Source organism: Chrysoperla carnea, chromosome 1 (assembly GCF_905475395.1).
Source record: "Chrysoperla carnea chromosome 1, inChrCarn1.1, whole genome shotgun sequence".
Taxonomy (NCBI): domain Eukaryota; kingdom Metazoa; phylum Arthropoda; class Insecta; order Neuroptera; family Chrysopidae; genus Chrysoperla; species Chrysoperla carnea.
The window spans coordinates 44,490,998-44,507,932 of record NC_058337.1 but is presented as its reverse complement, the minus strand read 5'-3'; the positions used below and the strand labels follow the sequence as shown (position 1 = coordinate 44,507,932).

At 27.7% G+C, this 16,935-nt stretch overlaps 1 protein-coding gene across 1 annotated transcript in view; it reads right to left on the bottom strand.

Annotated features, from left to right (window-relative positions):
• The window catches only part of LOC123290617 (protein outspread), a 449,936-nt gene that overhangs the window by 185,258 nt on the left and 247,743 nt on the right, over positions 1-16,935 (bottom strand). Inside the window, exon 2 of the mRNA XM_044870872.1 lies at positions 12,367-12,447. Coding sequence (XP_044726807.1) covers positions 12,367-12,447 — 81 coding nt within the window. The remainder of the gene's footprint in view (positions 1-12,366; positions 12,448-16,935) is intronic.

Below are 16,935 nucleotides of genomic sequence, written 5' to 3'. Positions count from 1 at the left end.
GATTTATGAAATCAAATTCAATGCAATGAATCATAAAATTTCCGAATCATATTAATTCAAGTCAACACTAAAATGTTTTAGTATTAAAAAAGAATTTAAATTGTACCACATAAAATATAATTTATACAATTAAAATAAAAAAAATCTTTATGTTATTATATTTTAGTATTGGTATTATATGATGACAATAAAATACAAGCAACCCTATTGAATTGTATGAATTACAATAAGACTATAAATAATAATTTTTTGACACAATTATAATAATGATCGTTATTTATCTTATTAATAATGGAAAAAAATGTATGTATATGCATGTGTGGAAGGCTTTCTCTAATTATTATGTCTATTGTGAATACCTACTTTTGATTTGTGTATTATCCCATAAAAAACTATGTCCTACAGAACAAACGCACGTGTGATACACTAACGATGTATGAGCATGGCAACAATGTTTGATTTAAAGGCTCATAAATTTTGTACAGATAGACTTTTCCTCAAAGAATATGTGGTTTCTTTGTGCTTTCAAAATTTCAGCATAGCTACCCATGGAAATTTTTAATCGTTGAAAATCGATATAAACATTAGCTCTTATAGAGGCTTGATAATTTTCACTTGGAATGAATGAAAAACTTTTTAATAGAAAGTAAACATATACGCAATGGCATAGAAAAAAACCAAGTGTGTCCACCCATATAAGGGATGTAAGAGCAGAGTTGCTTTAGAGTTGAAATTATTTTTATCTTATTTTCAACTTTGATGATGAATTTTGTTATAACTGCATCAATGTAGACGAAAAATTGCCGCACGTTCTGCGCATGCATCAAATATTTTATATAGAAAATAAATATACTTTTTTATAGATTATGTATTATTATGACATAAATAAATTAAAAAAAGACGAACCTACATCAACGTTATCGACATTTATGAAACTTATTATTAAAATTAATTAATAAATATTATCACAAATATTATCACTAAAATTAAAAAAAAAAAAAGATAATTCGTTATTTTTACATATTATTTCTTTGTCATCCATAATCGATTATATTTAATCAATTTTCAGAATTTTATTAACTAATTTTCCGAAAGTTAGTTTTAAATCATAAACAGTTCAATAAGATAAAAAATAATATTTAAAACAATAATTCATTGTGCTTGTGTCGATCGTATAAACATAATAAATATAGTTCTTTCACTTATACCTATATATTCTACTAAATATGTTCCTCTATTGTTTTTCTTTGTCAAAAAGATTGTAGGGAATTTACATCGTAATTTTACAACACTAAAAAATAATTTATAAAATCGGAAAACGTTCTCAATATTGCCAAATATACCTTTATATTAAATGGTATATGAGTTAAATACTGTTTCATTTCTGTTCGTAAAAAACCAGTGGATCATGGAGTTGAAATTTGTAATATTGCAATTTCTTTGTAATAATGTAGTGATAATATTAATGTTATCACAATATCGAGTCATTCGTATCGTTATAATGAACATAATATCAAACTATAATATTCTATTATGTAAGTTGTCCTAAATTATATATATATTTTTACATTTTGGCCTTAAAATATTCATTTCCGACATTTCAATGGTAGCATTCTTTTGGATAATGAGTCTCTGCCTCTTTCCTCTTTACGTGGTAACATCTTATTGAACAACCTTACATTACTAAGCGATTGTCGTTACAAAATAAGTCGAAGTTAATTAGCAGGAAAATGTAAACTACCAATAAAAGCATTTTAAGAGCTTTTTAACTAAAAGAAATATTGAATGAAAAGAGTCTACACTTTTGTTGTTGTTTAACAGTTAACATAAGCAAATAAGCCAAAACTTTGCTGGTATTTTTGAAAACAGTATATAAATAGTGTCTTTTCAATATATTACAGATAATTTCCAATAAATACTTCGTTGTTTAATATCGATGAAATCACCTATCTAGCTGGCTAGAGCTGGCTTTAGCTGAAAGGAATTTATTCTCATAGTACTAATGATAGCGCATATGTGTGCGTGATTAGGCGTGGTCATGGTTTACACAATCGTCATAGTACAATATAAATTCAAGGTATATATATTCACAAGTTCAACACCTTTTCTTGGTGGTCTTGGTGGTTTTTATTTTCTAATATTTATTCCATTGATCTTATAGCACGCCACCGCATCGCATTCAAGTGGTAGTTATCTTAAATAGGCAATCAAATTTATTGTAAGTACTACTATTATTTAAAAGTATGTTGTTCTTTTTATTGTAGAAATTCATCAATTAATATGGAAAATTACATTGATTAATTAATATAGAGAAACAATTCACTTTTAAGATCGCCTCGGCCTCCACTTTTTAAGATAAACGGAAAATTTTTTCCTTCACTTCCCACCCTCGATGTAAAGTGCTGGGGTTTAATTTTTTTGAGCTACATTTTCAAAAAGTTATAAGTGTAATATACACTTTTGATTTAGCTGATACGGTCAAGATCGGATCATTTCTCCCTGAGACTCAGATATCTAAAATTACGACAATTTTTGTAATAATTTAGTGTGACTAAATTTTCTTCAAAAGAATTTATATGGTTTGAAGCAAACTTTTTAAATAAAATTTTTGGCAATAACTTTTCTTAAGCTTGATATAAAAGAGCATTTTAGCATTATTCCAATAATTTAAAATTCTTAAATGTAAACAATTTAAGTACATTTACTGCAGGATATTTAAGCAGTTAACTTCTTCGCACTAAAATGGGCATAAGTAGTTTTAAATGCTTAAAGAGCAAGTCTAGTTTTTCAACTATGCTTATAACAAATTTCTATTCTACTTTTAGCAGAGAAATTTAATTTTTCTGAACATTGAACATTCAAATTGTATTAGTAAATTGAAACTTTGAGCTAATGCAATTTAGTTTTGGAAAAACAAATTTTTGCTAACGCTTTTAGTCGTATAATAGCAAGTCATTTCAACAAGGCGATTGTAAAAGACTTGTACATCTTTTTTATACGCAATTATAAAGATATTTTTTAATAACCATATAAAAGTTAGGTGTTCGTTTTTCAATAGCAATTTCCATTTTTTTTTGAATTTTTTTTTTAAATAACAAAATATTTATAACGGTTTGGATACTGCACTTATCGACATCTGTGTCTATATATATAATTTATAAATCGATAACGGGAAGGTATTCGATTTTAATTTTTACGTGCAAATGATTAAAATTGTATGATAATACATGCATGCATAGGTAAATATAATTATATACAATATTATAAATATAAGTTACATTTTGGCGTAATTATGACTCATTTAACATTCTCATTACTTCTTCTACCCAATCATTCTTTTTGTTTATAATTATTACTTATATACATTTAAATATTCACAATTTTTTTTATTTTTCGAAAAATATCTGAATATTTCATGGGCTACCCAAATGAGTTTCGAATCCTAGTCTACCATAACCGTATGCTATCTTATAACAGAGACTTGTAAGCCAAGAGCACAACTATATCAATACGAAAACATTTACATCAATTGACTTGCGCAAACTAAATTTCGGTCAGGTCGGAGTACACGGTAAGAAATGTTTGATGTTTATTACAATGCTGGTATAGTATAGAGACAGATACTATAATATCTATGTTAGCATAAGTAATATTACAGAATTGAATAGGGCTCTCCACCAGAATTATTGTGATATCACCAACCAGTATGAGCTTGACGTCCATACTGTATTGACTCGTCTGCTATAACTATTGCTAATGTTACTATTCCTAAATGTTCAAATCATTATGGCGTTCACACCGAACTTACATAGTGATATTCACAAAGAATTTCTTACCGTGTATGTGCATGAGCGTTTAAACGAGAATACTTCAAGTTTCCCAATTCAGTGGTCTAGAAATTGACCACATATGTAACGACACTATTTGTGCATTTTTCTGTAGGTGAAACCGATTTATTGATTGGGATGTTGTTGCTTTAAAACACCAAGATTCTCTTTATAAAAAAAAAATGTATCCCTGAACAAATGATGTAAATAATGATAATTTTGAAGTCATTAAAAATGTCGCTTTTAAATCATGTAGTAACAGTTGTTTTTTCTCAATAATAATAATAATTTTTTTTTTTTTTTTTTGTATAAAAAATTATTATTATTAACAATTGTTGCGTGTGGATAATACTTCTGATAATAATTATGTGTCCTTCTTAACAATAATTTTTTTAAAATTATTATTTTGGGTTCGTCAAATTTATGTTGAGGATAATAAGAGTACATGGAATTTCTTGTAATGTTTCTTGTAAAACACATCACTCACTTTGATTTAAAAACATTCTTGTATATTTGTTATTAAAAAATTGTTCTTTGTGTAAAGAGCCTGTTTGGATTGTGTAATTTTAAAGCTTCAGTTACATGAGCGTTAAATTTAACACACGTTTTCAAAGTGTGTTATAGTATCATTTACACGTACACTCAATGTCACAAAAAATGCTCGTTTTAAAACATTCTAAGGTTTACTATTATAACATAACATATGATGAGTACGCTTAGAATGTTTTAACTGTGGCACTTTTTTTGACAGTGAGTATACGTCAATTTTATCGAACGCTACAACTGTATTAAATATTTAATATTCAACAATGTACGTTCTACACACGAAAAATGCATGTTTTAATCGACGCTGGTCTGACAAAAGCCGACGTTCACCTGAAAGAGTTTCTTTTATTATTCAAAACTCATGATGTAAGTAATTTTTTATTTGTCAACTCGTTCAAACGCATTTTTGAGTCCTTCGTTTTGATACAAGTAAATAAACGTGACAGTTTTGCTTCCTAAAGCTAATAATCAAAATTTTATGTTTTTTCATTGAAAAAAAGTTGAATTGAGTTTATTAGAAGTTAAAGATAATAGAGAATTTAAAATACCTAGGTACAAGGAAATTTTATATTATATCATAATAAATATCCTGATCAAACCCAATGTAGGTACGCAGTACGCACATATTTGGTTGACTACTAAATGAGAAGTATGTCTTTTTTAAACTAATAATAAAATTAATTGATACAGTAAAAAGTAAAAGTAGCTGAAATTAAATTTTTGAAGAATAAAACAAGTATTTGATTTCTAAAATTAATACCTTAAATTTTCAGAAAAATATCTTGTAAATAAAAAAGTAAGTGCTACATTTATAATGTAGGAAGATACGATAAGAACAAAGTTCCTACCGAGAGCTCACGAAACTTCTCGTTCTTTTTTATCTGTTACGGTGAACAAGCTACATTGAATACAGACAAAGTTTATAGGAAATATACTTATTTAAAATTGCAAAGAAACAAAAAATTGACACAACATGCAAAAAATATGTTTCTATTTTGACAAATCCTCCACATTGGATTAACCCGCCATAGCAGAGGGGTAGACTTTTCTCTATCTCTTCTTAGGTAAAATTTTCAATAAGGTCAAGATACCACAACTTTACTACAACGCGATAAATTTCCAGTAGGTTTCCAATTCAAGGTATGAATTATTAACGAAGGAAGGCTTTGTTGATTTTGAAGATTTCAATTTTAAAATTTCTGAAATTTATTTTCTCTAATAGTAGTTGATTTTCACTGATTATTAAATCGTTTTTCTAAAATGCAAAATTTGAATGTGGTTCGAAATATTTCTGACTGTGTTAAAGCAAAAATAATAGAACAAAGCAGGGGGAAATACTTCATACGCCTCATAAAATCTAATCAGTTTAAAATATCCATCGAAGCTGATGACCATCTTATTTGAATATAATTACGAAATATTTTTTAGGCTACAAGTTTTAATAAATAATAGAGTATATTGTTCAACCCTGCCCTTGTCCTGTTCAACACTTAGATATAATAACACTAATAGTAAAGTCATGATATTGATAGAGGATAAAATTACGATGTGAATTATCAAACCGCTAATAAAAGAAAACACACCTCATATCTAACATAATATGTAATACATGCATACCCATAGGTAGGTATTCTAACTTTATATTCATATATGTAACTTAAAGTACCTACATATGGATTATGATAAAGTACTTACACATTTAAGTATAGTGTACTTTAAGACAGTTCATAATTTAAATTTTGAATTTATTCTCTATAATAATACAAAATGATTCAAAAACAAATCATTTTACACTGTTCAAGTGATATATTACACAGGTATGCATGGGAAAAATTGACTGAAATTGAATAATGATTTTTTATAGATTTTGAGATGCTGATTAACGGAAAAATAATGGAAAATTTCACGCCATTTCACGAGCATTTTGTGTAGTACACTGAGCATACAACTATTGTAGCATACAACTCGGTAAAAAACTTTAAATGAACTTTGAAGAAAAGAAAGCATAGGTTTCTTTCAAAAAAGTTGTTTCAAATTTTCTGGGCAGTAAGAAAAGTTCAGACTTCGTTCAATTAGTGGAAAACATTTTAGATAATTTCAGGAAATTGAGATGCAACATGAGCTTAAAAATCCATTTCTTAAAATCTCACCTGGACTTCTTTCTAAAAAAACTCGGGGATTTTAATAAAGAATACGGAGAGAGATTTCATCAAGATATAAAGGCTATGGAGAAACATTATCAAGGAAGATTGCAGAGGGACACTGAGAAGACCGAACACAAGCGAAAAAGGTAATACGAGGAATTATAAGAGTTTATCTTGTGAGTCAGTTTAGTGCTAAATGTCATAAAAATTTAATGTGTAAGTGAGTTTTGTATCTATTTTTTTAATTTTAATAAAACATCGTTTTGAAGCAAAAAGCATGGTTTTTTTATATCTCATACATCTGCAAAACTTGACGTGATAAAAAAAACCAATAGCATATTCAAATTCAGCGCCCCAAAATTACCTAATGTAGTTACTTTTCAAACAAACAATATTCAATAAGGTCAATTTTGCATACCTGCGTGTTCTTAGGCCGTGTAACACCTGAATGATTTCAAATGAAAAAAAACAGGCATTGGCATATGTTGTAGATCAGAACAGAACCATACTTTTTCATGTGATTTTTAATCCTTCAAGTAGTACTGCGAATATCTACCCCCCTCAAAGTTGTAGGTTAATATGCATGGACTAAACGAGCTGTCAAAAACCTAAGACCAGTGTCTTTTTGTAGATTAACCCAGAACCACACTTTTTCACAAATTCCTAATCCTCCTAATGTTACTGGAAGTCTCTTGACAATAAATATTTTGTACGACAAAAATGCTGCACCGATGAGCTTGTATACCCACCTCGAACATGCCGTACTTTAGTATTTTTGTTTTTGAATTGTTTTTGAATACGTACATGGTTCACTTTTGTTGAATTGTTTAATAATTATTAATATTATCAAATGGTCATAGTGCCCGACAAATTCCCTGCTGTGTTTTTTTAAAACTTGTGGAAGAAAGTTTGGTAGACTCGTCCAAGGAAGCCACTCACAAAGTTTCAACTGTTCATAATTAAAAAAAAAAAATGTGGTGTTCCATGGTCTATTGTATAAAATTTTCCATTTTTGAGTTGCAGTTTTTTTTGAACACTCGGTAAAGATAATTTTAAAATAGAAGGTACTATTATACAAATTTATAAACGACGGTAATGCACTCTTTTACACAAAACTTACTGAGAACAAGTTAACTTGATACAAACTTACATGTGTTTTCATAACATGTATATTATTAATATCCGTAGCCTTTTTATTGCATGCACATTATAATATATGCAGATAATTCTTATGTTCTAACAAAATAGTCAACCCAGTAGGCAACTTGAGGTTCTAAATAACGTCGTTTAGATTATAGTTATTACTGAAACTATCCCTGTTTCATGTTTTTCACATCTGAAGTTATTATTAAGACATCATTGATACAAGGTTCAAGTAACCATTGTAAGAAGAAAAGTACACAAAAAAATTTTTTGAGTTTAGGTATATTCTATGATTGATAATCAAAACTAAATGCGTGAACGAAGACCTTTAACGTTAAACATGAGAGGGCAATAAAAAAAAAGTTTTTTATGTTTAAAGTTAATCCAAAGATATTTCAAAAATACTAGACAGCTTTAAGAATTAAAACTATAATAATTCTTCGAAAATTATTACTTTGGATGAACGTACACATATAATACATGTTCTAGTATACACACTTTTTATTGAGCAATTTTTTAAATATCTGAAAATATATTTTATAAAAAATATTTTAGCTAAATTTAAGTACTGTAACTATCACTCGACTATTACTCGACGGCACGAGAATATTTACAAAATCATATTTGTTTGCTCAATTAATCAACTTAAAGACCTGCTTGATTGTTTTTTGCCTTGTAGGCCAAGAATTTACTAGGGCTAGGATTCTATTTCCAGGTAAATAATTTCAACTTGTTATATCCTACGTACATGTAATATATCAAGGGTATATTAGATTTAGTTCAAAATTGTACCGAAATACTGAGTGTAGTTAAATTCTGATCTACAACACTTAAAACAAAATTAATTAGTACAAGTACCTTCATTAATCCATTTCTATACTACAAACCTGTCCGGCCATCCAGCTTGGGGGTTACTTTGGGGGTTTTTGGGGTCGCAAAATACGAATATCACGTCAGAATTGAACTTCGAGGTACCTGTGGTGCCCATATATTCAGAGTTTTCGGGAAATTCGTTATATAATCGGTCCAAACTCGTTAATCGAGGGTTGTTTGGGGTCGCTGAACACAAATTGTATATTTTAATTTTACATAAATCAATTGAAGTCACAAAATTTCTTGAAGCTCTAACGATTCAAATGCCGAAAATCCCATTCAAATCCGACTTACTGTTCAAATTTTTCGAACTTTATTGCTTCGTTTCTTCGACTATATACATTTGCTGGGTATATAATGACACGCGAATAAAACCGTCCATTAAAAAAATTTTCTACCTACGCGCAGTCTATACTATACCTATATTATGTTTTGAGTGAAATTCTTAATTTTACTGTATATTTTAAGACTGAATTCCATTCTTTAAAAATAGTCAAATATAATAAAAACGTATTAAAAATGTCTAGATTAGTTTTAATGATCCAGCACCCTTTCTTAAAAAATAAAATATAAATAAATGTAATAAGCTTATTTATTTGATATAACATCTTCTTAACCTTTTCTATCTTTTTTTTTAATACACGTTTATAATGTAAGGGTCTTCGCATCAACACAAACTATTCCATGTTGTGGTATTTAAAATACACAGAAGAGGATGGATGGAATTTTTTGAGTAGTACAATAATAATCATAACACAAAAAATAACTATGAAATTAGTTTCATAATGAACATAGATATAAATAGTTTTGAAAAAATTATTTTAATGATTTAAAAAAAATACAAAACAAAACACTTATCTAGCCACGTATACTATTATTCTGTCTAGCTTCGTTTTATCAATTAAAATGTATGAAATTCCATAATGAAGAATGTTTTTTGGATGAGTACATATTCCTTTATATTATAGGCAATGGAAGTTAAAACTCTTGATATAAGAAACTAAGGCCTGCTGGTTTGAAGTAGTAGTAATAATATTCTCGATTCAGGTACATAAAGCTACCTTTGAACGAAAGTTGAGGTAGGCGGAGCGAGAAGAGCTTTGAAATTATGACAGAACTTCTTCTTATTCTTGTCTTCAGGAGGCATTAGATGTAAGAGTATACACCAAAACCCTCTTCCACAGTAAATAACATAAGCACTTTCCTCAAGATCATGGAGGTCCGATGCTTTTAGAAGACGACGAGTCTTACAGTCTTACCCTCGAAATAACTTGGTCAAAAACTACTATCAAAGAAAATTAATCAAAAATTTAGGTAGGTATAGTTAAGTCTCTATCAATTACTTAAAAATGATATTGTTTGGTTGTATATAATATAATTCATTGTTATGATTCTAAAAAACAACACAACAACACGTGTTTAATGCTGTGTGTCCAGTCTTAATTAAATACATACATTCGAATGCTTTATTTATAATGAATTTTTCCATACAATCTTAGCAATCGGAACAAATCCAGTAATCGGAACACCCCTATTTTTTTTTATAGAGCCTCAATTATCGTGACTATAATGTATTTGAAAGCCTAGTTGAGATTACTTACACGACTTTGGTAGTGGTTTTATAGTAATGACCTTGTATTATACGAAATGACATAGCTAAACCTCGTTTTACAATACAATTTCTAGTCTGCCCCAACCTCTAAATAGCTGGGAGGACAGTGAGTTTTATGTGCTTTGACCTTACGAATCGCGACATTTGCAGCTGACTATTTCGCGATCTAAACGACCAAAAATCCTGCAAAGTTCGGGATTCCACAGCTAACATTATTCTGAGTTATTGATAAAAAAAAATAGGCAAAATCTGTCGACAATGGCCTTTATGCATTAAATATCTTTATCCTAATTATTCTCCAAAAAGATATGTTACTCGTTTCTAATTTAAAAAGACGAAGATGAAATTGTCAACAAATTTGTAAAAGTGTACTATTTATCTTAGTAGAATAACTACAATTAATTAATTTGTGCTGAAGATGACTATATTGAAGCGAAATTTGTACTTATAATACAAAATTGGCTTTTTCTGATATTATAGTCAGTAAAAATAGATGTTCGTATGGTCGTTTAATTCGCTTATTTATTATTTTAAAAAATCTTCAGCAATTTTTGGATAATGTACTCACAGAAAAAAAAAAAACAAGTTATGATTTTACTTACGTAAGATGAGTGTTTAAATAATTTGTTTTCTTGTAGGTAGTTAAAAGGTATGTTTATTTCAGAGACTAGCTGTGTGAGATCAGATTTATATTTCTGTCAAATTCCAAAAGATTATGTAAGGGTGTCTTATATACCCTACCTATAACATATGGTTGATCGTTAAATACCAAACCATTAGAAAAAAAATCTTTAAAAAAACATTAAAAACTTCAAAATTTTAAAATGATTTTTACATTCATTAGTTCCAAATTTATGTGTCCCAGCAAATCGTAATATTCGAATCGTATATTTACCAGACTTTTATTATATTGTCTTAAGATGTTTTGGTCAATTAAAATATAATTTTATATATTTGTACCCTCATTTTTTGTATTTTCTTCATTATCGACTGTTTTGTCAGCATTGAGGTTTTCTTAGCAAATTAGCTTATGGGTGAGACTCAACCAAGCACATAACAGACAATTTGCCTGACAAACTTTTATAATAAAAATGAAGATCAAATATATATATCTCAATGGATAATCTAATATTCGAGTATTGGAAAATTTTATACATAAAATTTTGCAAAGAAATTGAGCTCTGATGTCAAGCTGGCAGGAGAATTTATACGCAAGGGAGCATTGTCCAATGAGCAAGATAGTGCTTTTTCGATATCCCAAATAGTTTGCATTTTATTAAAAAAAACTAGCCACTATATTTTTTGTTGGACAGTTACTCCAAAGTTTTAAGGTTTCACTTCCATCGACAGTTCCCATGAATGACTATAATTTTAACAAATTGACTGAACTTGAACTTAAGCAAAATTTTAAAACTTCTCATATAATTTCATCGTTACTTCAACAACGATTTAACTCATACAATGTTATAAAATAACTTTGAAACTACAACCCCGCCGCACGATTAACAAAGGTCCGAAGGATAAAAGTAGCCCTTAGGCATACTTATATCGTATAAATACTAACTTATATATCATAAATTTTAACCTAGCTTTTCCCTAGCCCATTTAGCATTTTTTTAAATCATTTAACAGACCTAAGGGAGTGATTTTTCATCAATTATTGCTCATACAAATAAAATGTAGACTAAATCAAACAACAAATTTTATTACTTTTCTTGGAATATTTCAAGAAGGTTAGTTTTTTTTTTTTTATTGAAGATTTGAAGAGAAAATATTAATAAAAAATTATTCCCGCTGTTAATTTTTTATAACAAGCTTTCATGGAAAAGAAATAGAAGATTTAAAAATTTTATTTTTTAAAAGCTTAAATTTTATCTTGACAGACGGAATTTTTATTTTAAAGAATGTAAATAATAGATCGGAATCCCCTGAATATAAAAAATAAATTTTTGTTAAATGATATGCCATTGTTTGATTTTATATTTCAAAACAAGTCAAACAATAAAACATATTAACTGCACTATAAAAATATACTCAAATTTGTTATCCTTACATCTCTTGACAAATAAAAAAACATGGGTAGTACATAAAACTGTCAAAAAATGACATTAAACGATTCTCATTTTAGCACTTAGCGGTCGATTAATGTCAGCAAATATGATTGACAGCTGTTTTATGTATTTCTTAACAAAACAGAAGAAGAAGATAATAAAAAACTTACCTTAGTGCGATTCAAAGGATCTGAAAAATCCCAACCAGGTGCCACAAACAGATAACCACACTTAGTTACTTTACGACTGGCCTGCAACAAAATAAAAATATTTTCTATTAATAAGAATGAATAAATTTAATATTAAATTTATTTCCAGAATCTGAGACGCATTCATTTTTTTATTTTCGAAAAACATAATTTTGCTGCCCTTTGTTGGTGGGCTTTTTAAAATATTTAAGAATTTTTTTTTGAGTGAGATAATTATTTAAAGATTAATGTAATTTTAAAATCGAATTTTTATGTTTTTATTTTTTATTATTACAGGTACATTAAAAAAGTTGTATTTTTAGACAAAAAAATTAATATAATTTTGTGTCTACATAATCATTATACCTTTGACAATACTTTAACCATAAAAACTTAAAGCATGGAAATTTTGGTTCCTGTAGAACTAAAATAGGCGCCACTAGTTTCGTAAAAGTATTTAATGTTTATACAATTAAGAAAATCAATTTCCTATGCAGCAATCTGTGGCTTAAAGTTGAACTATAACAATATAGGCTTAAACTAGGGTTCAGCAGGCGTTGAATAAATTGAAAGGTAGTAAGAAACCGTAGTAATTCACAACAATACTATTTAAGAGCCTACATGAACTTTTTAATATAAAATAGCTCAATTTTTTAAAAAGCAGGTCATTCCATAGACTACTGTTTTTATACCATGTATATGAAATATACAAAGGTATATTAAGTTTAGTCCCAAGTTTGTAACGCTTAAAAATTAAATGAGATATCAAGCTGAAATTTTTATGGTATACTTAGGACGTAAAAAGTGAGGTCGAGTTCATAAATGAGCAACATAAGTCAATTAGATCTTGGGTCCGTAGGACCCATCATGTAAACCGTTAGAGATAGAACAAATGTTTAAATGTAAAAATGGTCCTTATAAAAAAATAAACAACTTTTGGTTGAAACAATTTCTTGTAAATATCACTTTTTACCCACGAGGGCGCTAATTAGGTACAAATTTTATAGTATGTATTAATACGGGAATATCAGTTATATGTGTGTGGCTATTTAAGAGTGGATATCTTTCTTTATATACGTGACGTCAAAAAACAAACGATTGCGTCATCAACGCTCTCTATACATGGTATTTCAACAATTAACTCAGTCAATTGTTTGTTTTCACTTGTTTTTCTTTTTATATTTGAGCTTGTTTTTAACTTCCACGATGAGTTCTTTACGTCATTTTTGATTTGATGTTACATGAGGTATATTTAATATTTTTTATATAAATAATAAATAATATTTTACAATTAATTTGTAGTCTATTATTAAAATAAGGTTTGTAAGAATTTTTCCCGGATAGTTCATACTGATTAATAGTAACAGTTAATAGTTAAGGGACTTTTCTACAAGAATAAAGTATATACGCAGAAAAAAAAAGATGTGAAAGTTTATTATTAGAACTTGTATAAAAATAATTCTCACATTGCATTTAATAAAATGTTAATTAAAATTAATAACATCTAATTAATATAAATAATTAATTTTATATACACAAAATACCACTTTTACCGTGGATACTGCGTGTAACAAGAACTCATAGTATGTTCAATTCAATTTTAATAGTTGAAAAGTTTACAATCAGTTCAATAATAGAAAAGAAATTTCTATAGCTTTCGTCTGCCTTTTGTAGGATTTATAAAAGTATATATTTTTTAATAAAGAAAATTAAAGAATGTATAGACAACGTAATGGAAAACCACGTTTTCGACTTTAATGTGTTTTTTTTTTCTTGTCTGTAAATGCGATGCTTATATAAAATAAAATATTGGATTGAAGTAAACACGCTTATTTGGATGATATCAGCAAGTAAAAATTTCTTGAGGTAACAATCTCAATATTTTAGTCAAGAATATAGGTTTTTAAGGTTTGTTAAAAATAGTTATGACATATATATATCATATGTACTTCACCAAATATATTTTAGAGAAAAAAGTATGGGGCACTTTTTTTACATTTGCTTCGTGCAGATTTTGTGACGCATAGTATACAAAAGTGTAGCAAAAAAAGTCCTCGAACTTCATAAAAATATTTTTTAATAAAGCGTATGAATCGATATATTATTTTTACTTAGGTACAGGTGACAACACACATAAAATACCTACTTCCTTTACATAAAATCTACAAAAACAATATGTTATTAGATTTTCTTGTCATGGAACACCCAATTAACCAATTACAAGTGAAAAGAATACACATATAGAGGTATATAAAAGTAAAGAATTAATAATTATTTAAAATTTGTAAAACTTGTATAGAAAATAAAAACCAGTTTTCACAATATTATTTTAAAAATTCGTATGCACATAAATAATTCTATTTTTAAAACGACATGAAAGTATTTTTTTTTATTTTTTATTTTTTTTGCTTTTTTGTTAGCGTTATTTTCAATAATTCTAATATATTATTATTAATTATTTGTTTGAAAACCAATTAATGTTCTAACAACATACTATTTAAAAAAAATTTATCTTTAAGTACAAGGAGGTCCACCAGAAAAACATATTTTTAATGATAACTAAAACGGGTTTATCGAAAAATAAAATATGTATATATTGATATTTTTATTTTGATATTCGCTATCAAGTGGCATTTATAGAGTTCTAATGTCGAATTTACAATAATGATAAAAATGAAGATACGATTTTCATTAATAAAAGAAGCAGTTTGTGCGTTTTTCAATTTTTGAATGTTTAATAAAAGCATTTAAATGTGAAATGTATAAACTAATCTTTGGTAAAATATATTATCCCGATTATAAACCAGATTGGATATCATAAACGCCAGCCTTATAAACAAACTGGACAGTTTATGCAAACTACCCTGGTTGGGTTTAATAATGTGGTAAACTTATGCACTGGATAAAAATTTCATGAGAGAGTAGTGTAGTCTTGACTGCAGAAGACCATAGGAAACTGTGAAATCGAAGTGAAATTCTAAAAATTGAAAATCGTAATCGATCATAATTTAAGAGGATGAAAAGAAGAGAACAAGGTAACTCAAAATTTTCAGTGGTTTTAATACTGTTATTTTGACGTTACACCCTGTATTTTTAAACTAAAAATGGCTATATAGAGACTACACCTTAATTTTTTAGTCTCTATATATTAATATGCAAATTTATTCAAAAAATCATAAATTCGTTTGATATTTAATATTTGTTTACAAAATTTATATAAAATTTTTGTTTGACCACATGGTTTTTTTTTAAATTTAATTAGGAATGGTTTTTGTGAATGTAAATGTTGCTTTTAGGGATCCGTAAATACTGGATCGAACTGATAATAGATGCTTCGCTCCTAAAACATTATTTAACAAATGTCTCTAGAAACGAAGATTTTTTATGTTGAATAAGAGCGCGAATTTTATGCCGATATGCAATAATGTTCATTTTTCCTTATTAAAAATTTTACTAGGAAACACAAATATCTCAATTTTTCAAATGTCTTCACACCTACCACTGAAAAGACGTATTGTTAAATCATAATTTCAAATTATGTAGCAACAAGACATCTTCACATCTAACTAAAATCATGAAATTCACATTCAATGTAGTTCAGATTAAATAGCCAATTGACCATGCATAATGTTTTAGATAAAAGAAATAAGTTGTTATTGCTTCGGAACCATTTACGGAGGAGTCAAAATCACGCTTTCGAAACTTGTTTAAAATGCAGAAAATAATTTTCTTAATATTTGAGAAGTCTAGCGGTATTTCTTTTGGAAGTGAAGTGAGTCTAATTTCTTTTTTATGATCTTTAAGCGCCCTCTCAAGTATTTGTAAATAATGTTTGACCTTGAAACTTTAAACTTTGTGGGCGCTACGATTCTGCTTCCTACTAATTTTAAATCCAAACGTATAGTAAAATCGCTGTTTTTAATCGTTACATGAGAATATATTTTCATTATCATATCGATATCATGTATTCCGAGAAAATTTGAAAGAATTCTATCGCTCTTTTGTTCCTTCTGTTAGTGTATGAATCAGAAAAGGTAGGAGAAAACAGCAATATTTTTTCACCAGTGATAGTAACATTATGAGCATTCTGTAATTCTCAGGAGTAAAACGATTTGATTGATTAAAACTTTGGAGGCTACTTCAAGCACTACTTTTTAATTTTGTTTAAAGTTAATGCACAGGTGTTCCCAAAAATAATTTAAAAATTAAAAAAAAAAAAAAACTATTATTTTGTTTCTTTCGCAAGATGTTACACTTCAGTAATCCATTTCTTCAATTCAGAATTTTCGAAAAAATTATTTATAATCAATATTTTAAAAAAAATTTATTTTGGTTAAGAATTAAAAAATATAATAATTTTTATTACATAAACCACAATTTTTTCTATTTTTAGTCTGTTAGCACTATTATTATTATTATTACACAGGTGATGGATCAATTTTTTAATTTGGTAAAATTACAATTAATTCAAGAAAAAAAAACTGTTATTTTTGCATGAATGGTTTATTCAATAAGACGTTTATAATATTTATAAAAAAAATTATTTAATAT